This window comes from Lissotriton helveticus, chromosome 12 (genome assembly GCF_964261635.1).
Source record: "Lissotriton helveticus chromosome 12, aLisHel1.1, whole genome shotgun sequence".
Lineage (NCBI taxonomy): Eukaryota > Metazoa > Chordata > Amphibia > Caudata > Salamandridae > Lissotriton > Lissotriton helveticus.
Window position 1 is genome coordinate 88,964,040 of NC_136073.1, and position 24,730 is coordinate 88,988,769.

At 39.0% G+C, this 24,730-nt stretch overlaps 1 protein-coding gene across 1 annotated transcript in view; it reads right to left on the reverse strand.

Annotated features, from left to right (window-relative positions):
• Positions 1-24,730, reverse strand: part of LOC144797903 (vomeronasal type-2 receptor 26-like) — a 112,301-nt gene that overhangs the window by 66,400 nt on the left and 21,171 nt on the right. The window contains exon 3 of the mRNA XM_078668705.1: positions 6,335-7,018. Coding sequence (XP_078524831.1) covers positions 6,335-7,018 — 684 coding nt within the window. The remainder of the gene's footprint in view (positions 1-6,334; positions 7,019-24,730) is intronic.

Below are 24,730 nucleotides of genomic sequence, written 5' to 3' on the forward strand. Positions count from 1 at the left end.
AGGATAATAGAATAAACAATGTGAAATAAAAAATATATAATACATACACATGTATAATGTAACAAATTAATACACTATACTCATGACAATTTTCCTTTATTAACAAAAAATAATATATTTAATATAAATTAATATATAATATGTATTATATATTAATAATATAAAATAATTATGTAAAACTTTGAATAAAAGATGTAAATATTTAGTTATTCTGTATATTTATAAGAATAATTTTGTGTATAATTTTTATAAAACATTATAAATGTTTATGGGAATAATTAATAATGATAAATAATATAACTTATTTATTGTTATTAATATAACAAGTAGAACCATTTAGTATATAAAGAATGCCCTGAAAAAAGTCTCTATTTTATCTGTGAATATATATATTTTTGTTAATAATCAATGAATGTTTATGTTTATTAATTAATAATAATAATAATAATTAAAATAATTATTATTTTTATTAATTAGTAAAAAAAGATTATATAATTATTTCTAATTATAACTAAATTATATAATTGCTTTACTAATATTTGATAAATACCAGATATTATAATTAAACATATTGTTTCCCTATACAATTATAAACTTTACAACCAAAGCGATTTATATGTTTTATGTAAAAACAACATTGTGTGAAATATACACCAAGAAAATTTATTTTGGTATTTCAATTTATCCTAAGAAATGTAATAATAGTCATGTTACTTGTTAAAAAGAAATATGTATAATATATTTTATTATATTAATATTTAATATTAACATTATTAAATATTAATGTAAGAAATATATAACAAATCATTGTTTAATGTATTTCTATATAAATACTTTAAATTGTAAATGACTGATGGGAATATGTAAAATTTACTGAAAGAATCTAGTAATCCAAATTATTGTTTACATTGACCACATGTATATAAATGTAAAGATGTTATTATGTGAATAATAAAAGTTAAAAAAAATGTGATGTTATATTTGTTTTTGATTTTATTGTAGTACACAATAAAAAAATTAAAAATTGTTTAATAAACTAATTTGAAAACATCTATGTTGCATAATTTTTTATTATTAAAATACAGTAATGAACAAATGTATACAAATGTGCTGCACACTGACCAATTTTATATGTATTGTTACTACTCCAGTCAATCTAAAATCATAGAAGCTGCAGGACACTAGCAAAAATTATTTTACTATTCCTACTACACTCAAGGTAATACCATAAAATGTGGTGGAGACTAACCAATGTATTTTTATTAATCCAACTCCAGTGTTGGTAATATTACTGATGGTGCTGGACACCAACCAATTAATAATTAGCATTCCAACTCCACTCTAGCTACTGTCTGGAAACATGCTAATACATAAATTGTTTTTATCTAAATAAAGTGTACTAATGTAAAGTTATAATAATATCTATTTTCGTGTGATAAATTTAATGTATCACTGTTAAGTTAAACTATACATCAGCACTCTAAAATACCCAAAACTGTCCCAAAACACTAAAAAGACCCCTTGACCCTAAAGGCCAAAACTGACCCAGAACACTACAAATACCCCTTTATCAACAAACTGAAAACTGACCCAGAACCCTACAAATACCCCTTTACCCACAAACTGAAAACTGACCCTGAACCCTACAAATACCCCTTTACCCACAAACTGAAAACTGACCCTGAACCCTACAAATACCCCTTTACCCACAAACTAAAAACTGACCCAGAACCCTACAAATACTCCTTTACCCACAAACTGAAAACTGACCCTGAACCCTACAAATACCCCTTTACCCACAAACTAAAAACTGACCCTGAACCCTACAAATACTCCTTTCCCAACAAACTGAAAACTGACCCTGAACCCTACAAATACTCCTTTCCCAACAAACTGAAAACTGACCCTGAACTCTACAAATACCCCTTTACCCACAAACTGAAAACTGACCCTGAACCCTACAAATACCCCTACAACCACAAACTGAAAACTGACCCTGAACCCTACAAATACTCCTTTCCCAACAAACTGAAAACTGACCCTGAACCCTACAAATACCCCTACACCCACAAACTGAAAACTGACCCTGAACCCTACAAATACTCCTTTCCCAACAAACTGAAAACTGACCCAGAACCCTACAAATACCCCTTTACCCACAAACTGAAAACTAACCCTGAACACTACAAATACCCCTTTACCCACAAACTGAAAACTGACCCTGAACCCTACAAATAGCCCTTCACCCACAAACTGAAAACTGACCCTGAACCCTACAAATACTCCTTTTCCCACAAACTGAAAACTGACCCTGAACTCTACAAATAGCCCTTTACACAAGAACAGAAAACTGACCCTCAACCTCAAAAATACCCATTTACCCACAAACTTAAAAATTTCCCAAATCCCACTAAATACACCTTCACTCACGACTACCAAAATTACCCTGAACCCTAAACAATTAACCTATAACAAAAACTATGAAACTAAGCCAGAACACTATAAATAATAATGAACACAACATTAAACATAAATATATAAAAAAAACAAATATTTTTCAAAAAACTATTATAAAATATATTATCACATTAGCTATAATAATAATTTAGATTAATTAATATTGTTTAATTCCAATTAATTAATTAACATCAACATTAATTAACACATTACATTTAAATGTATACAATTAATGTAATTAAGTCATTATTATAAATTAATTACCAATTAATTTATTTAAATGATATGCAATATATAAATTACATCATTAACTAATTATAATTAATGTGTTAGCAATTAATAAATGTAAATAATATACTAATTCTTAATACAATAAATCACTAATTATTATTAATTAATAACCAATGTATCAATGAAAATCATATAGAATTTTTTTTTTTAAATATTAATTATTAATAATAAATTAATCAATTAATCAATTAAATTATATGCTAATTAATCAATTAAACAATTAACTAATTAATATTAATTAATTACCAATTACAATCTAATTAAAACAATTACCACACATATATTAACTAATTAATTATTATTAAATTACTTCCCACCCTATTCCCCTATAAACCCACAACCCGCTCCTAAACATTTGGTACTATTTATTTATATATTATATATATATTATTTTATAAAATCAATATTTTCTAACATTTTCTCGATATTTTTTACTTTCACTATATTTCGATATTTTGTCTAGTCGATATTTTTAAGTCGATATTTTTGTATTCGATATTTTTGGGTCATTTTTGCAGTCGATATTTTTTTCAACGATATTCCTATAGTCGATATTTTGTTAATGTCGATATTTTTCCGTCTATATTTTGTCCATTCGATATTATGTAGTCGATATTATGTCCAGTTACCCTCCAATATATCACCAGCCAAAACACACAGTGAAATCTATAGGTAGGAATAGACAGAAAATGAATTACCACAGTATTTAGATGTGTAACTTCAACTCACAAATAGGTCATTTACAATTTCTTTGGGTATTCATAGAATGCAATTTAAAATAATGTAGTTTCCTTGAGCCAGCTCCCCCTTCGCTGCCTCACACAGCAGGTCCCCCACTTCTGCCATTTCCTGCCTTGCTCCACTGCCTTTTGCCTTGCTTCTTCTTGTCTTGCCTTAGTTAACCCTTATTGCATTTGCCTTATTGTGCTCAACTTCTTATTCTTTGTCGTGTCTACCTTGCTTATTTGCCTTGGTGTTTTTTGTTCTGTTTGCCTCATTGAATTTGCCAAACAATGTACAAAAGTGGTGAATATTATGCACCGATCAACTTAACTTCAATAACACATTTCAATCCTTATTGTACCAGGAGTTAATCAAGTAAAACATTTAAAGCATTTAATTTTGCCATCATCCAATATATCCCATAGGCCTCTAAAGTCCATGAGTACATTTCCATACAACAGACATCTCAACAAATATTCACCATCTACATGGTTCACCAATGATTCCTTATTCTCTTGTCTGTGGCATCAAAGCTAACTCTAACCACAGCAACTAACTCTTCAAAATTGTCAGAGAATTCCTCAACCCCTCAGCCACCAAAAACTTCATCACCCATTCCCATGAACTTTTCAACAGCCAGGTGTACCTGTACCATGACAAGATCTCCACCATCTACAGGAACTTTGAACCCCAGGACAATCCCTCCAACATTTTTAGCCACCACACTCTAATAAAACTACCAACTCACCAGTTTGAACCACCTCACCACACAGACCTCCACAGCCATCTTGGACTCTGTCCACTCATGTGCCCCCACGGAGCCCTGTCCACACCGCATCTTCGACCTCTGGAGCAAGACAATCAGCAGCAAGCTTACCACCCTTTCAACTTCACCATCACAATAGCCACCTTCCTGAAGAGATCGAAACCCTTCACTAGAGACCATAGGCCAACCCCAGCAAACTCAGAAACTACTGCCCCATCTCTCAACTCCCCTTTTCCACAAAAGTCCTCAAAAAACCAACAACGGATAACTTACAGAACACCAGGAGAACACCAATCTTCTCAACACCTCCCTAAACAGATTCTGTACCAACCACAGCACCGAAACAGCACTGATCTCTGCCACCAAAGACATCAGAACCCTCCTTGACTGGGAAGAAAAGGCAGCTCTGACCCTCCTTAGCTCTTTGCAGCATTCAACAACATATCCCACCACACCCTTATCAAGGGGCTCCATCAGAATGCAACAAGACCCGCTCAATTGGATCGCATCCTTCCTCATTGGAAGAATCAAGAAAATGCGCCAACCACCATTCACCTCAGAACTAAAGAACATAATCAGTGGCATCCCTCAAGGCTCATCCCTCAGCCCCACACTGTTCAATACACACATGACCACCTTGAACAACATCATCGGAACCCATGGACTAAGCATCATATCCAATGCAGACGACATCCAGCTCATCCTCTTGCTATCAGAAATCCCCTCCATCATGAGGGCCAACTTCCACAGGTGCATGGCCAGCATCAGCAAGGATGAAAAGCAACTGCCTAAAACTCAGCACAGACAAAGTGGAAGCGCTGATCTTCACAAACAACACCTCCCAGTGGAACGTCTCTTGGTGGCCTTCCGAACTAGTGCCCCCACCCACTCCGACAGACCATGCCTGCAACCTTGGCATTATCCCGTACAGCAAGCTCATCATAAAAATCTAGATCAATGCAGTCTCATCCATCTGCTTCCTCACTCTTCGCATGCTCCACAAGATCTTCAAATGGCTCCCCATCAACACCAGATGAACCATCACTCAAGCTCTAGTCACCACCCGGCTGGACTAAGGCAACGCGCTCTACATAGGACTTACCTATCACTCACCTTCTGAAGATACTACAGACCATACAGAACTCCGCAGCCAGTCTCATCCTCGACCTCCCCAAACAGACCCACATCGTCCCACCTCATAAAGCTCCACTGGCTCCTCATTCAGAAGAGATGTCAATTCAAGATGTTGATCCACGCATACAAATCCCTTCACAACCAAGTACCAGCCTACTTCAACCACTGCATGAACTTCTACCTACCCTCCAGACATCTGCACTCCACCTTCCTCGCAAACACCCCTGCATATGCTGAAGCTTCTACCTTGCTGCTAAGTCCTGGAACGACCTCCTACTTCACCTCCAAACCTCATCCTCTCTTTTAGAATTCAGAAAAGGACTCAAGACCTGGCTTTTCAACTGAACCTACCTGAAGCAGCAAGGTTCTCAGCCCCTGAATACCCCCGCGTTTGATTAGCCATTCTTTTATAAATCCTGATTGATTGAGTGTCCCACATCCTTGGATCATCAGTAATCCTCTTCCTTTCTGAATACAAGTGCATGGCTTCCACAGTAGCTTTACTATAATCTTAATGCAACTATAGAATTTAGAGATCACAAGCGCAAAGATCAAAAAATGAAGTGTTCACGTAGCACACTGTATTGTGCCTCATACTAAAAACCCAGGCTTGACCACCATGTTGCCTGGGAAGGTAAGCAATATGGTTGATCATGATATAGTTCACACTTGTTTGATGAATCTTGACAATAATGGCATAAATGTACATTCTAATTCCCTAATCCCAATAAGAAGCCAATCATTGTGCCTCTTGGTGCTGTTGTGGCTTTAATTGGCTATTTCAAACTATTTCTAGTAAACAAACAGTTTTCTTACTTGCCAGGGTTGGAAGTCCAATACGCTCGCACACGCTCCATGATAAAAGGGTCCTCCCCGTGTTTGGCATGCATTGAGATCATGTAAAGCTACTGAGATGGCGTAAACCACCCTATACACATTGTATGTGAATCTTGGGCGGGTGACCTCATTGTAGATGCCACTGATGCTATCAATTCTCTCTTCCCCTGTGCATGACTTTGTTTTGTTATCCCACAAAACCGTCAGTACTTCTGGATCTTGCCACCTGCAACCAAAAGCTGTTGCCCAGAATGTTTTAAAATAGTTATCGTCAGGAAAATCTGAAGGACGGGCATTGTTTACATATTCTTTGAAACCTGGCATCTCTCCACTGTAAATCGTAAGTCCGATTGTGCCAGATAGGATATTAAAATACTTGTCTGCAGATAGGAGTGCTGATGTTGACCAGGCTTCACTGGCAATGAATGTCTTTCCAGTTATATTCTGCATCACTATTTCATCAAACAGAGGAACCAAATGGGAATCAAGGCCAAATACGACCACTGCATTAGCTGCTGATTTTTGTATTATCTTGACAATATGAGGTACATTCCTATCTGCTCGGGTGAGGATGATGTTCTCAGAGAAGGCCACACAAACTCCAGCTTCATGAAGTTCTCTCTGTAATATTTCAGCTCCAAGATGGCCGTAGTCATTGTCTTCTGTAATAATACCGACCCAGGTCCAATCAAAGTAAATTACTAACTGAGCCAGTCCGTGAGACTGGAAAAAATCACTTGGAATGGTCCGGAAGAAGGAAGGAAACTGGTTCCGGTCACTCAGGACTGGACTAGTTGCAAAATAGCTGATCTGTGAAAACAGAAATGTAGACACTTTTACCAAGATGCTAAGTAGAGAGATTTCCAGTGTTTTAAGCAGAATTTGTGCTTGGAAACACTTCCATGAAATTAAGGAAACTCATAACAATATGCCACTTCACAGATGTATTGGGAGAGGAGGTCAATTCAACAGAAGACTAAAACCTCACCAGAAGACAATGATTGTTTTCTTCTTATCTAAGAGAGAACAGGGGTTCATTCAATTAATAGACTTGAAAAGCTCACTAAATAAGGACATTAGGAGGGCATGATTGTTTCTGTCCTCAGGAGAAGCATTATAATGCACTTGGCTTGGACGGACTGAACGGGTAAGGATTAAACAGTTTCCTGGGTTATATGAGAATACAATCCTGATTGTTTATCATTCTATGGGTTTGCATCTGATGATTTGTATTCACCAGGATTAACCAGATTTCTAAGTGAGTTGAGCGAGAAGGGCATTCTTGGTAAAATTCACTCATAATTATGCATGCTGCTAGCAAAGATAAAACCTAGAACTGGAAAGCAATGGATTGTATGCCAGAACCTTTCTGTGTACCACAAACACCTTGCTCATGAGTAATGTGCTTGTGTTTCTGTGCAAGTTAAGTACGTGAAACTAACACAGAAATAAAGGTAATACATGCCCACTTGGGCTGGATGGTAATGCACTTTTCCAACTGTTTTTTCAACTGTATTTGCCTATGAATATAACAGACACTAGTCTGATGCAAAAGTTGTGCTATAATTGTTTACCCCATTACAATATGATATACATGTGTGCCACTTAATTTTAGGGGACCACAAAAGAGATTGGATATTGTTCATATGGGTGGCAAGGATATTTTTAGAGTTTTTGTTGGGTATGTGTTTTTGGGTTGTAAGCAATTTTTTAGGTTTTAGGGTGTGTATGGATTTTGGGAGACAAGTGAATCTTTAAGGGTTAGGGTCAGTATCGGTTTTTGGGTGGTAATTAATTGATTAGGGTTTAGCGTTTGTATGCATAATTGGGCGGCAATTAATGTTTTAGGGTGGGCTATAGGCTTTTAGGTGGTAAGGGATTTGTTGGAGATAGGTTGGTAAAGGCATTGCAGGGTTTAGCGGGTTTTTGGGTGGTTTAGGGTGAGTATGGGTTTTTGAAGAGTAAAGGGATTTTTTAGGGTGGGAATTGATTTCTGGGTGGCAATGGAATATTTCGGGTTTTGAGTGGTACTAGGTTTGCATGGTAAGGTTTTTTTTAGAGTTTAGGGAGGTATGGGTTTTGGGTGGCAAGGTAACCTTAAGGGTTTAGGATGGCTACAGTTTTTTGGGTGGTAATGAATTTTTTTGGGTTTAGCATTTAAATAGGTTTTTGGATAGCAAGGGATTTTTTAGGGTTTAGGATGGATATGTGTTTTGGGTGGTAAGGGAACTTTTAGGGTTTAGCATTTGTATGAGTTTTTGGGTCGCAATTGATTTTTTAGGGTTTAGGGAGGGTGTGGGTTTTTGGATGGCAATTGATTTTGTAGGGTTGTGGGTGGGTATGGGCTTTTCGGTGGTAAGAGTATGAGTTTTTGGGTGGCAAAGGAATTTTCAGTATGCAGGGTTGGTATGGGTATTTTGGTGGCAAGGGATTTCTTAGTGTTTAGAGTTGGTATGGGTTTTTGGGTGACAATGGAGTTTTTAAGGTTCAGGGTGGGTCTGGATTTTTGGGTGGAAGGGATTTCTTAGAGTTCAGGGTGGGAAAGAAATAATTAGGGTTTAGGGTGGGTATGAGTTTTTGATTAGCAAGGACATTTTTAGGGGTAGGATAGGTATTTTCTGGGTGGTAAGGTAAGGTTAAGGTTGGGTATTGGTTTTTGGGTGGCAGGTGAATTTTTCCGGTTTTTGGTGTTTATGGGTTGTTGGATGGTAAGGTCTTTTTTAGGGTTTAGAGTGGGTGTGGGCTTTTGGGTTTAGGGTGTGTATAGTTTTGTGGGTGGCAAGGGATTTCGTTTAAGGTTTGGGTGGGCTATAGGCTTTTAGGTGGTAAGGGATTTGTTGGAGATAGGGTGGCAAAGGCATTGTAGGGTTTAGCGTGGGCATGGGTTTTTGGGTGGTAAGGTAATTTTTAGAGTTTAGGATGGGTATGGTTTTTTGAGTGGCAAGGGAATTTTTAGGGATTAGGTTGAGTATGGGTCTTTGGGTGGCAAGGAATTTGTTAAGGTGCTGGGTGGCAAGGAAAGTTTAAGGGTTTAGGGTGGGTATGGGTTTTGATTAAATAAACAAAGAGAATCCAAATCACAGGAAGGGAGAGAGTGTTCGACACAAGTTGAAGCACTCAGTGTTTTGTAAAATACCCCTCACACACCAAAAGGCCCCTTGGTGTCATGCTTCATCATCGGGGTCTTCGCACCCCTCTAACGGGATGCGGCGTGCTACGACCAACGACTACGCGGGAGCACTTATAGTAATGACTTTGTGTGGTGTGGATTGTGTGGGGTGTATTTATAAGTGAGTGGTGGGATGTGGTGGAAGATTAAAAAGTACCTGGCACATGAGTCTATAGAAAAAACTTTTATTCTGAACTCTGGCTGGTACTGTTAAAAGAAGTGCAGTGTGAGGTCGAGTCTGTTAATTAAAGAACAGGACCTCTGGTGTGCGTCGACATGTTTCGGAGTCAAGCTCCTTCTTCAGGACGGGGGCACAACTTCCCCACCTTACTCATGTATGTTTAATAAAAATAATTGTGTATTTACAGAAAAGTGAAGTATTAAGGCTTAGTGTGCCTACAGCGGTCTGCTACAAGTACAATGACCTGTAGAAAGACAAAAAAAAGAAAGATAAACTAATGGTTACACTGTAGCGGGTAGTTCAAGCAGGTGCAGTCACCTGGAACCTCACCAATTGCTTGTAATAAGCCCTGTAAAAAGAAAAAGGTACCCTTCCTCATTGCCATCCATTGTCCGTGTCCATGACCCTGCTCCATCATTACATATATTGGTGGCTATTGTTCTGCCGCTGTCCTTCCTGCCTGCGTTAGCTTGCTGCACCGTCCACCTCCTCACTACCCTCTGTTGTCTGAGTCCATATACATGCCCCTTCCCTCCTGCCCTGCATGGTCTGATGTGCTGCCACTGCACTCCTTTAACCTTGATTCCCCTGCCCACTCCTCCTGCCCTTAATTGCCCAATTATATGCCTCGTCATTGTCCTCCTGCTTACCCTCTGTGATTAGCTTGCTGGCCCTACTCTCCTTCCACTTGCTCTCTAATTTCTGTGTGTATGCCCCTGCTCCCTCCTTTCTGTCCACCCTAATCCATGGACCTGCCACACTTCTATCTACTTGGAGTGTTCCGTTGAGCTGCCAGTGCAATTTCCACCTGCCTAGTACGGTCAGATGGCTGCTGCCGGTTCCTGCTACCTCCACCAAGCATGCCCAAATTCCATACCCCATTCCCTCTCTCCTGTCTTCCATTGTCCATTTTGCTGCCACTTCCTTCTGCCCTCCATGCTAAGTTTTTGCAGCAACTGCTCCTCTTGCCTGCCCTGTGTTGTCTGTTGTGAAATGACCTCCTCTCACCTTATTTTGTGTATGTCCAGTCCCTACCTCTCCCTTCTGTCCTCCATGGTCCTTTGTGCATGCCCCTGTCCCCTCCCCCAAGGCCACCATGGCCGTTGTACTGCCACAAACCTTTCTGCTTGCCTTGCATGGTCTTCTGCACTGCCACATCCCCTCTCACCTGCCTTATGTAGTTAGTTTGCTGCCCCTGACCACCCACCTTTCCTCCAATGTCTGTGTGTATGCCATTTTGGTCTCACTTGTGCCCTCCATGGTGTGTTGTGCTTCCAGTGCCCATCCCTCCTGCCCTACATAGTCAGTTTGCTACTCCTGCCTTGCCCCCTTACCACAGGTCTCCATTTTCCACATGTGGATACCTGTGCCCTCCCTCCTGCCTTGTCGGGTCCTTTGTCATGCCCCTGCCCCCTCCCTCCTCCCCTTCATGGTCAGTTCTGCTGCAACTGTCCCTCCTGTCTATGCGCTATGGTCAACTTGCTGCCCTTGCTTCTTTCCCCTCTGCCCTGTGTTGTCAATGTGCATGGCACTGTCCCCTCCCTATTGCTTTACATGGTCCGCTGTGCTGCACTGCCATCCCACTTTCCCTGTGTGGAATATTGTTCTGCTGCAACCCCTGATGCCTGCTCTGTAAGGTCAGTTTGGTTCCCATGTCCCTCTTCCTCCTGTCCTTTCTTATCCGAATTCAAGTCTCTACCCCATTCCTCCTGCCCTCCGGAATCCAATGTACCTTATTTGCCAACATTCTGAACTTGGCAAGAAGGTGATTTTGAAAAAGAAAAACTGATTGATTTTCCCGATTGACTCGCATTGAAAAAGAAGATCTTTTAGGCAGGAGACAGATAAAATAAAGCCCCTTTGGACTTAAAAACATTGGGAGTATCCTGCCTGAATTGGGTCTGTTGACATATATGGTTGTACTGCCACTACCTCTTCCTTCTAAACTCAATGGTCTTTCATGTTCCCACAGCCCCTTTTGCCTGTACTGCATGGTTAGTTTGATGCACTTGTCCCCTTTCTTCTGCCCTCTATGGGTTCATTGTGTTGCAACTGACCCTCCTATCAGCCCAATGTGGTCAACTTATTGCCTCTGCACCATCCTCCATAAGAAATTCTTGTTCCCAGAGAAATTATAGTTAGTGGTCTGAACAACTAAAATGATGACCTATTTTCTGAGTTCTCAAATATCAAGAAAGCACTATTTAATAAGTTGCTATCTTTTAGTTTTTTTATATAGTTGATCACTCGATCATTTGTTACATTTAAGGCAGATGATGTGGTTTTACGGCCAGAGCTACAAACTTTCCAACTGAGGAACCAGGTTTGAGTTTCAGTGTCAGCTCAACAGCCTCTGATTCTGGACAAATCAGTCAATTTCCCCATGCCTAAAAACAAAATTAATGTGTCCTTGAGTTAAGATGCTCATTTAATGCACTCCAACATTTCTGGGTCAAGTCTGCGCTATATAATATGTTATGTTATTTTATTTTATGATAACTTATATAGCGCACGATTACCCGGAGGTGTCCTGGCGCTTGTTACTTTTCCAATACACAGATCACAACAGAAAGCGTAAGGAAAAAGAGGGTGTGAGAGTTCACACCTAGCTATTTGTCAAACAGCCATGTTTTCAGGCTCTTCCTGAAAGATGTTAAATCAGTAGACTGTTTGAGATAAACGGAAAGATCATTCCAAGCCTTCGCTGCCCCTAGAATGAAGCTTTTACCTCCCCAAGTGGCCTTTTTGATGGCTGGCATGGTAGACAACCTGGCTCCAGAAGAGCGAAGATTCCTAGGAGGTGCATACCATGTAAATTGTTATCTTAGGAATTCTGGTCCGGTACCATGAAGAGCCTTGTAGACCGTACACAGTGCCTTAAAACGAACTCTCTTTCTCACGGTAAGCCAATGACGTTTTTTTAATACCTCCGGAAATTGATGCGAACCTTGGCGTACCCGTGAGATTCCTAGCTGCAGCATTTTGCAGCATCTGGATCTTGTTCATAAAGCATTCCCGGATGTGTAAATGAAGCCCATTACAATAGTCAAGCTTTGATAAAACCAAAGCAGTGACTATGGTCTGTTGACTACCTGGCGGCAGATAGGGCAGATTTTTTTTTTTATTGTTTTAATGACAAATGCTGTTTTAGATGAAACTGCGTTGATTTGGTCTCCAAAGTTGAGTTTGTCGTCCATAATAACACCCACATTCTTTGCCTTCCTCAACGGTGTAGGAAGGGAACCCATCAATGGTGGCCACCAATTGGGAGTCCAACAATGATGGTCATTACCAAATAAAATCACCTCTGTCTTATCAGAGGTCAATTTTAAACAGTTATCCCCCATCCACTTGCCTACCGGTTCCATGCAGTCCTGAAAACGCCTCTCAGTCCCGAGTTCCTGCCCGGGTTAGAGCGACACCACAATTTGGGTGTCATAAGCATAACTTGTAAGATCAAATCCAAAAACACTAATAAGTGGGGCCAAAGAGGAGACGTATACGTTAAATAGCATAGGACTAAGCGAGGACCCCTGTGGGACTCCGCAAGGCAGTACAAATGGTTTGGATTGGTAATCACCTAGAGCCACCATCTGGACTCGGTCTGAGAGGAACGATTGAAGGAGTTTCCATGCTTTGTTGTGGATCCCACATGCCCTTAACCGGTCAATCAAAAGATCATGATGGACCGTGTCAAAGGCCGCGGACAGATCCAGCAGGACAAGTGCCGCTTTGCCACCCCTGTCTACGGTCTTCCTAATTTCCTCAGTCGTTTTAATGAGGGCCGACTCCGTACTATGTCCCTCTCTGAAACCGTATTGCGTGGGATCCAGGACATTGGTCTCACGAAGAAAAGCACTAAGCTGTATATTGATGGCCTTCTCTATCACTTTTGCTGGCAGAGAAAGACGGGATATTGGACGAAAACTGTTAGGGTCTTTAGGATCCAGATTGGATTTTTTCAAGAGGGGTAGAACCGAGGCCACCTTCTAAGGTTTAGGAAATTGACCAGTTCCCAGCATCGTGTTGAAAATAGATGTGAGGACACATGAAATAGGCCAAGCGCCAAGCTGAGCAACTGCCACTGGGTAGGGATCGTCCGGGGAACCTGATCGAGCTGCCAAAAGTAATTTATAAGTGGTTTCCACCGATAAGGGGTAAACTCATCCAGTGAGGGGTATGGAAAAGAGGATGAATTCAAAACCTCCCTACCATTGAAACCACCAGTCCCTCCAGGATCCTTAAACACTGCACACAAAAAAATAATGTTTTACTCACCTCTTACATTGGGCTACATTTGGGTAATGTTTGTGCTACATTTGGGCTCTATTTCCCTAGTGTCCATTTTGGGAGACTTATCTGTCATATAGCTCCCTAATTTCCTCGTTTGATGCAGTATCCTCTGTAGAAAATGCTTTCAGTTTCCAACTTCCATTCTATCAAGATGGCGTTCAGTTGTGCCACACTTTTGGCATAAATTTAGATTGTTAGCACTCCAGTTGCTCATTAGAACACATAGTAAAGCTGCTGATCACCAGGGAGTTAGCTGGCAATCTGCTGCTGGTAGTTGAAAGTGCATGTTTCAGTCTGCATGTCACAATGTTTTAATGAAATAGAAGAGAAAGATATTTGAGAACTCACTTAAAATGTGTCCTAATATTTCTTTCTACATCACTAACCATAGTTTTCACAACAAACTGAACCCCCTTATTTTGTTCCTTAGTAAATTAAATGTTTTTAGTTCTACCAGTTTGATTTAATCAACATGGCTTCAACTGTGCCATAGTTTTGTCATACACCACACTGTTAGTGCTCTAGTTGTTCTCTCGAACACTCCAGGAGGCTGCAGTAGAACACAAGTGAATCAACTGACAAGCTGCTCCTGTTGGAAGTACATGATTTACTGAGAATGTCAGACTTCATTTTCATATGACTGAGAAAGACAGTGTCAATCACGGAAAATAAGCTCTGCATTTTAGTTTCTGGAGCACCTCCCATAACCTTTATGGGAAAATCATTAGAAAACAATTTTATCTCAAACATGATTCATGAAATCCCAGCAGAAGGATTTTTCAAAATGTAAAATCCTCTTGGAACACACCAACCTAAAATTAGTATGGTAACATCAGCAAATGCTATATTTTGTAATACCTGTCATCACCGTTTATACGTTCTCCCTTTTGTGACCCTCCAAACCTGCCATTCACTAAAATGCATTTCAATGTGGTGCTATCATGTATATTGGTCCCAAGATAGCTGCCAACACTTCCTGGTTGAAGTGTTGGGAGCCACTAAAATTTCAGTAGCATTTCAGTAGGTGTTTGGGCTTCCAGATATCTGTATTTTTTTAAATTAAATATCCCTTAAACTACTGAACGGATTTACAACAAATTACAAAAAGCACACTTTCTGGACAAACATCCAGCTTTCTGTAAAATTTTGCATAATTCCGTTCAGCAGTTCGGGATGTAGTTGTGTTAAAAAAATGAAAAATCCCCATAGACTTAACATGGAGAAGACGCGTTTTGGGACCACCACAAGAGCCATTCAGAACAATGACAATAGCTATCCGGTTGCTAGACATTTTCAGTTACATCATACCAGCAACCGGAAGCTAGTGAAATACTTTTGCTTAGACCATGTGGCTCGTGATCCCAGAGTAGGAACTAGAGCGAAACGTTTGCGAAGACTAGAATTACAATATATTCTCGACATGACCACCAAGGTTTCAACAGGATTGAACATGGGGGAGGAACCGGGGTACACTTATAAATATGTAGAGTACTTTTATTTTAGAGGAAGATGAGGGTTGGGATAGGGAGGTAGCGGGTATACATTCTGCCATCTCAGTCTTTTTATTGTGGGGTGCCAAATCCAGAGATCACTCAGCTGTAGAAGCCCATTCAGGGCTCAATTGTGTGAGTAGTATGTAACACAAAGATGAATTTTCCCATTGAGGCAATGATTGCGGCTGCTTGGCGCACAAATCGAGAAACAGTGGCTTTATAGCAATGTGAATGATAGAGAGGTGCACACGCATTACACTGTGCTGAATGAGCCAATATATCATTGCACAGGTGCATAGCCCATACAGGGCGGGATTCAGCAAAGAAGGCTCATCACTGATCATTGCTTGGCCCATGTAGGAAGATAATATGCAAACAGGGCGCACGTTCTAAAGAGCAACAACCCCAAGGCAGTCTGAAAGAAAGACAGGTACGCACACGTAATACTGAGTTAGCTGCTAAAAAATAATGTGAAATTGCTCCTATAATCAATGTTGAATCAATGTTGCCTTTCTATATGATTAATGAATTAAAATGTGTCATGATTTGTTTTACGGTAACATTATGAAATGTGATCTTTTGTCTGGCGTCGCAATGTTGAGTACCTGCCTGACCCTCAATTGGTCACCAAGTAATGACGTATAAATTACGAGGTCTGTGTGCAACGGGCACCAACACTGAGGAAGGCGTACCGTTGAAACACGTTTGTTTTTTTGACATTGTGCCATTAAATCCGGACTTGGGATTTACCCCCTGTGAGTGTTGGTGTTATTCATTTGAGTGTGGATATATATATTAGGGAGGGCACTAGCTCTTGCACTTCTATCAAAATTAAAATGGATTGCTGGCAATGATTTCCGTGATGTGGCTTTCTTGGTGTTTCTGATCTGATTAAGCACCTGGTCGAATACGAGGTCTACGCCTGTTGTTTCCGTCACCCTTTGGCGGTCAGGATCCAGCGATATATATATATATATATATATATATATATATATATATATATATATATATATATTCACTGAAAAAACCATAGGTTATACACCATATATAGTTAGGAATTAGCATTTACAAAACCTTATTTTACTCACACAAAACCATTGAAATTCGCATATATAGTTAGTTGCACTAACTATATATCGCGCACCCGCAATCCACTGCTGATCATGTCACATATTACATCATTCATGACATGCTCAGTGACATCACTGATGACATCACTGATGACATCTCAAATGACATCACTGATGACATCACTGATGACATCTCAAATGACATCACTGATGACATCACTGATGACTACATCCAGTGACTGTATGTTTCTGTAAAGTTAAAATATGTCTTACATATTGAAGAATGAGTGGATGTACAAGTGTCTGGATGAAGGATTTAGTGCATGACTGACTGTATGAGTGAGTGATTAAATGTGTCTCACTGAGTGCATGGGTTAGTGACTAAACTGTTTTACTTTGTGCATCATTATGTCTGTTGTTCTGTAAACTGCTGCATGTGTTGATCATTAGCTATATGATTAACTATATTGGTTATTGATTGGTTTCCCAAGTATTTGTATGGGAGACTGAGTGTGTGTGTGGGTGACTGGGAGGTATATGACTCTGTGCATAGATGTGTGAGCAGTTGATTCACTAGATGTATGGGTTCAAAAGTGCATGTGGAAACAGCTGTATGGGCGGTTGACTTTATGCATGAGTGTATTGGTGAGTGAATGGATATCTCACTGCTACATGTCAAAGTAAGTACATATGTAAAAAAACAGTACATGTGAGAGTTGACATATATAAATAACTGTGCATAAGAACCAGTGAATGTGTGAGTGGCTGTATGGATCATTGTGAACTTGTATCCAGGATTGTATAAGAGAGTAAATATGTGTTAGTATATGTTTGAATAAGTAAGGTGTGTATAACTGTATAGTTGAGAAAATGGAGGTGTGATTGATTCTTTGCATGACTGACTAGGTGTGTGTGTAACTTCATGGATGAGTGACAGTCTGTGAGTGTCTGTTTACACTGAGTGTATCTAAGGTTATATTAGAGTCTGAAGAGGTTCATCGTATTATCACATGAATGATGTCATCAGTGATGTGATCAGTAATGTCAAATGAGATGTCCAAAGTGATGTCATCAGTGATGTCATTTGAGATGTCATCAGTGATGTCATCAGTGATGTCATTTGAGATGTCATCAGTGATGTCATCAGTGATGTAACTGAGCATGTCATGAATGATGTATTATGTGACATGATCAGCAGTGGATTGCGGGTGCGCGATATATAGTTAGTGCAACTAACTATATATGCGAATTTCAATCGTTTTGTGTGAGTAAAATAAGGTTTTGTAAATGCTAATTCCTAACTATATATGGTGTATAACCTATGGTTTTTTCAGTGAATTTTCAAGGTTTTGTAAATGCTAATTCCTAACTATATATGGTCTATAACCTATGTTTTTTTCAGTGAATTTCAATGGTTTTTTAATAGCAAATATCAAAAGGTTTAAAATGTATTCTTCATTAAATCGAAAAATATATTTTATATGTTTTTAATATAATTTTTTTATGTATTTTTTTTTATATTTTTTTTTGTTGCGCTACCGGGCCGCGAACCGGGTAGCTTCCCGTCAGCTCAATTTGGTGCCGCGACCCGATCCGCGCACCGGGAAACATTCCGTTAGCGCAACTCCCGCAATCGAACACAACATCGTGACGCGTCGCGTAAGCGCGACGTATCGCGTTGCCGCGTAATGCGTCTTATGACGCGCCGCGTTAGCGCACCCGGAAGTGCTCCGGAGCGCAAACCGAGGCGCGAAGCGCAGCTCCCTGGAAGTGATCCGGGGCGCATCGCGTAAGCGCGACGTATCGCGTTGCCACGGAATGCGTCTTATGACGCGCCGCGTTAGCGCACCCGGAAGTGCTCCGGAGCGCGAACAGAGGCGCGAAGCGCAGCACTCCGGAAGCGATCCGGGGTGCGGCGCGGAGCGCGTAACGTAAGCGTAACAGGTCATGTGACTTGTTAATAAAACTTTTCATTGGTTCATTTCACTTTTGGTTTCCTAATGATGTAAGGCTAGGTCATGTGACCTAAAAATAACACTTTTCATTGGTTTAGAACGATTTCTTTTTCCCAAATGATGAAAAGCCCCACCTTTTTTTCTCACTCTGACTTTCAACTTTTTGAGAGGAAGACCTATTTTGATTCATAAGAAATGGCTTCATTAGTAGCTGCAGCTGGTGCACCCTCACCACCACCACCACCTCCTAGGAAGAGAGGACCACCTCCTCAGGTTATCCTTCAGCAAGAGGAGGAAGAAGAGGAAGAAGAGGAAGAGGAGCAAGGGAGGAGGGTGTTTTTGCCTGAAGAGCCGAGGAGGTCCCATGTGAAAGAAAATTACATCTGGCAATTTTTCACATTTCCCCGGGGCCAAAAAAAAGTAAATGCCCGCTACGTTACCTGTCTCATCTGTAAAAAAGATCTCTCCAGAGGGACTGATAAGAAATACAGCTATGGCAATTACACCATGCATCGGCACATGGACAGGTGGCACCCTATAAATTATAGTGCTGCGCAGGCACGTGACCTGCAGGATAACCCCCCTCCTGTGGCCAGTACATCATCTGAACAGGCAGTGACGGGACCAGAGGCGAGGGAGACGGTCCCAAACATACAGTTGAAGTTCCGGAACGTGAAGCAAGTGTGCATTTTATGCGGCCAATTAATTTGCTACAGGGAGAGTAGCATAACTTTGATCAACACAGCTATTGACAATCACAAATGTCCAAAACGCCCCAGAAAATAAATTAACTTTTTTTTTTGTTGCTCCTGCTGAGCCCTTTACAATGACTGATTTTCGTCCCCCCCCCCCCCCCCCCCCAAAAAAAACAAAAAAAATATAAAACCGTTCAAAAAATACAAAAAAAGTAAAAAAATGTTCGGAAAAATAATAAAAAAAATATAAAACAACAAAAACAATTAAAAAAAAGTTCTTTTCAGAACTACCTCCCCTTTATAAAAAATTGCTAGAATGTTTAGCACTCTGGCAACTTCTATTTCTTTTGATTCGCTTCCCGGTTCGCGCTCCGGTACGCGAACCGGAAGCGAAACAGAATTTTTTTTTTTTTTTAAAAAGGAAGAGTGAGTATAAGGGAAGGAAACAGAGAGTAATGTTAAAAGAAAGACAGCTAGAGGGAGTAACACAGAGATACTGTTTAATAGATCTATTTACCGAAGAAAAGATGTAAGAGGGTATAATTGAGAAAAACAAAACAGATAAGGAAGTGAAAGAAAAAAAGGAGAGTAGAAGAATAATAAACAAGAGTTTCTTAGAGAATGTGAGTGAATGTTCAAATTAAGAAGAAAAACAGTAAAGGATGTGGAATGAGAGGTAGGGATAGAACTGGACTAAAAGAACAACCCTGAGGGAAAGTGTTAAGAAAACAGTGAGCGAAAGTAAATAGGAATAAAACAAGATGTATGACAGTGACTAAGGTTAAAACATGTGGAATAACAGAGAGAAACAACAGAAAGCAGAAAAGAAGAAGTGACAGAAAAGGAATAATTGAAACAGCAAAGAAATGTAAATAACATAGTGTGCTTGAACTACAGGGAGAAAGCATAATGAACAAGTCGTGAAAGAGTGATGAGTCAGAGACAGTGAGAGTAATAGAGACGGAGTGAGTGAACAGGAGTGAGGAACTATGAGAACAGAGGGACTGGGAAAAGGAATGGAAGGAGTAGAGTAAGTAAGTAATAGAAAAAGGAATGAGGGAAGTAGCAAAAAGGCAGGAAACTGAGGGTTAAAGAAATGAAGCAGTGGAACTAATAGAAGTTAAATGTGATAGAAATGTAACGAAAAGAGTAGAAAACACTTACCTTATAATTGTCGTTAACTTAGTCACTTGTTATTTTTATACTTTCAATCTGTGAAAGAAAGAACAACAATTTGAAAAATATTAAAACATGTATTTAAAAATTAGAAAAGACAAGGGAAAAGATTGAAAATCATCCAATTTTACAAAGAAATAAAGTTAGAGATAAACATGCAGAAAAAAAGAGAAAGAAACGGTGATAGACAGTCAGAGACAAAAAGAAATTGTAATAGAGTAAATTACTAAGAGAAAAAAAAGGAAGATACTTTCAGTGACAGAAAAGAAGGATAGAAGAGAAAACTAAATTGAAGTTGTGTAAGCTACTAAAAGAAAGTGAGTAAGGTAAACTATATAAGGAAAGGGTGAATAAGGAAAAGAGAGTGAGGGAGAGAGGAGACAGAGGAAGTGAAGGAAAGAGTGTCAGATACAGACTGAGTGAGGCAACAAAGAAAGATAAATGAGTGGAGTGAGTTATACTAACTGATTGCACCAAAAAAGGAGAACCCAAAAATATTTAATTTAGAAAACAAAGGGAGGAAACATGGAAAAGACAAGCGAAGCAGAAGGTCTAAAAGCTGAAAAATGGTGCAAGGGAGAAAAGAAAAAAGCAGAGTTGGAATAGGGAAACAAAGGTTGAAAGATAAGTGGAGTTAGAGAGCAAGGGTGAAAGAGAATAAAACAAAAGGCAATGTGAGTATGTAAAGAGGATTGATAGAAGGTAATAAAAGATGAGTGAGCATGAGACAAGACGAGTACAAATTAAAATTCACTATACAAAATACAGAATTAATTATACATGTTAAATGGTTTATTTTTGCTGTTCTCAGAATGTATCAAATTTCACTAAAGACAGTGAGTTGAAGGTATTCATCATATAACAGCGGGGAAAAAAACACAATCAAAATGATTGTGTTTAAAAAACCCATATAACATAACCAATCAGAAATCAGAACTCCTCAAAAGTAACTTACTTTCCCTGACGTCGAAGGATGTCCTATGAACAGCTTATACTCTGTTGTGCTGCTATTATTTTCTGCCCGCCACTTTCTGAAAGAAAAGCTCCATCGTTTTGACAAATATGTTACATACAATAAATGACTTCTCGCTTTCTACTGCACTTCTCCTCAAGGCCAAATAGTGTAAGAGCCATTTATAAGTCTTGGAATTCTTCTAAGCAAATCCCGTCATTTTCTTTTTCCGCAACTTTCAGAAAGAAAACGTTCAAGATCACTTTCACAATCCTGTACTAGTAATATCTCACCCTTCTTGCTCACTCTTGTTCCACATTTCCTATGACACTGATACTGCTTACTATGAGGCACACTTACACTACCTCTATGACTACTACACATATTTAATTCTCTTGATCACTGTTAATTACAAAGCAATTTAAAACAGTACATAAAATTATATCAACTCCTAGAATCATTATAGGCCAGTTACCTACCCTAAATTCTCTCTTCTGAAAACACAAAATAAGAATATTTTAAGTCAAAAGGCAACAATGTTTCATAGTCAAATGGGAATCATTTCCGAAACACCAGCTTTTTTTTACATTTTAAATAAGCTGTGTAATAAGAGGATGTTGTCAAAGGGCCATCATGTCATATAATAGCTGCAGTTACAAATGTTCTTCCTAAAATCAACGACTGTGTAGCCACAACATTTGTAATTAAAGTTGAAAACTTACTTTCATCAGGTTTATATAGTTGGAATTTTAAAATGACATTATAACCAAAAGTTTGTACAAATAATGTGGCCAGCATTGCAGACTTACATTACCTCTACTCCATGTTTTGATTGGCTGCTTGAATTAGCTTATTAAAAGAAACAGTTTTTCTGAACTCATTCAAAGTGCAGTTATTTTTCCATGACGTCAAGTGTTATGGTAAGAACACCGTTTGCTTTGGGAAATACTCTGTTGTCCTTTAACTAATCCATGCCCACCACTTTCTGTAAGAAAACCTTCTTTTTTTCCAGGAACTACTTAAAACTCAGAAATAACTTTTCACTCTGTACTACACTTATCCTCAAGGCCAAATAGTGTAGGAGCCATTAGAACCTCTTCAAATTCTTCAGAGCAAATCCCGTGATTCCTTCCCTAAAATTTTGGTTGTAAAAACACCAGGTAAGAATTTTTAAGGTCAAAAGGCAATCTTTTTTCGAAAGTTAAAACAGAATCATTGCAGAATGACCATCTGTTTCCAGACTTCAAATAAGCTGTGTAATGTCCTGATGTTGTTGAAGGACCGTCATGATATATAATTGCTGCAGTTACAAAAGTCCTTCCTGATATTGACAACTGCGAAGCCACAACATTTTTTATTAAAGTTGTCAATTTTGTTCCATCAGGCCTACATCGTTGGAACATTAAAATGACATACTGGCCATATGTTCGTATAAATAATGTGGACAGCATTTCAGACTTACATTGGCTACACTCCATGTTTTGATCGGCTGCTTTTACTAGCTTATTAAAGGACACTGATTTACTGTCTGGCAAAGTTAAATATATAAATCTTTCTGAGTCTACACTAGTAGTACTTGAAACCCTACAGTTCTCGCAGTCATGCTGCCATTGATAAGAAAGGCCAAACATATGATCTACATCTACACCTTCATCTTGCAATACATCAAGCATATACATTAAAAACTCCTGACAATCTTGCTGAATATTTTGAGAGAATTGCGTTTGACCTGAACATTTGTCTAACAGATTTCGAATTTCAGACACACTTTCTATTTGTGTTCTATCAGAGCTACATTTCTCTAACACAGAGTGCAGTAAACAGCAAAAACTTTGATCCGAATTGATCACAATCTGTTCTTTTAAAGTTTCTAGAGAAAAGACAACATTAACCACTACATTAGCATAGCAGTTGACACCAGAACTATTTTCAAATTGAAAACCAACAACATCTTCAACAGAATCCATTTTCTTTCTCCTTATAATTTCGGGTTCATCAACTTTTCGTCTTTTTGCTACAACCTCCCTACTATTGTTCACATTTCTTCGTTTCCGCCTACCACACGTTTCTCAAACAAAGGATATTGAGGCAAATGTGGCGCATACTCTCTTCTTAACCTATTGTATTCCTTAACACAATCTAGATCCACACAAATGTTTGTGACATCACACTCAATCAAGTACAATCCCGATAAAGTTCTGACTCGTGACAATGCCACATATGCCATACCCTCCTTGAACACAGAACTGCCAATATTCACCAATGCACTGTCTACACTTAAACCTTGCGATTTATGGATTGTCACAGCATATGCCAAGCAAACAGGAAACTGCTTACGGCGAACATATAAGTCTTTTACAAGCAAAAACCTAGCAGAGCAATGACCAATTAGCTGTACTTCCTCAATGCCATCAAATTTAATTTTTTAAAATTCAATTCCATCTCTATTTCTGTATTTCTCAAAATCAACAACATTACCCATTGATCCATTTACCAGACATCTTTCAACATGTAAATTCCTTCTCAAAATGATACGGCAATTTAAGCACACATTCAGAGTCTTTTCAAAACCAGCAGTTTTAGATATAGTCTTCTCTAATGAATCCAATTTAGATTTCAAATTCTCAGACAAAATAATTGTTGCTCCCATATGCTCTATTCTGTCAATAGCTTCCAGTTTCACAATCTCTTGGTTTTCTAAATTCAACATTTTGTTGTTGAAGATGGCACATTCTGCAAGAGTTGGCATCAAACATATTCCAGATTTCTTCTCAGTAATTTTCCGAAAAATATTCTCTGGCAGAACGTCTTCTTCTGGATACAAATTTGACAGTAATCGTGCATGTAAAGCTTCTTTCCCATGCTCGGTCACTTTTCCGATTCTAACATCTTGTAGAATATTCTTATAATCTTCATCCTTCGCTTGACACAAATTTTCACGCAGTTCAGCATAATTGAAGTTTAACCATATATTAACGTTGCCAATGCTCCCTAGGCATTTCCTGGTATCTTCATGCGTAAGCAGTTTAAACACTGGTTGCCCTTTCACTGGTGTCAGCTGCAGATCACCGAAAACAATGATGTGTTTGCCACCAAATAACACATCATACTCTGTTTTAAGAACTTCCTGCATTCTCAAATGCACAAAGGCAAGCATGACATTGGAAACCATGCTTACTTCGTCAATGATAAGAAGTTTCATTTTCCTCAAGACTCGTGAAACTTCACAACAAGCATCTCCAGATAACTTGTGGTATTGTAATTTGTTATCATGCTCCACTGGCAGCATCAGTAGACGATGCAAAGTAATACCTTTAATGTTATGTGCTGCCGGTCCAGTTGGAGCAGTGACAACACAAGACAGCGATGACTCGGTCCTTTTCTGCAAATAACATGAAATTGCTTTAATGAGGAAACTTTTTCCAGTTCCCGCTTCTCCGCTCACGTACAGTCGGACAGGCTTCAACGACGTACATGAGCACTCTTTCTTCTCATGACTTAATCCATGATCAATTTGGTTGGTAACTTCGTCATATAT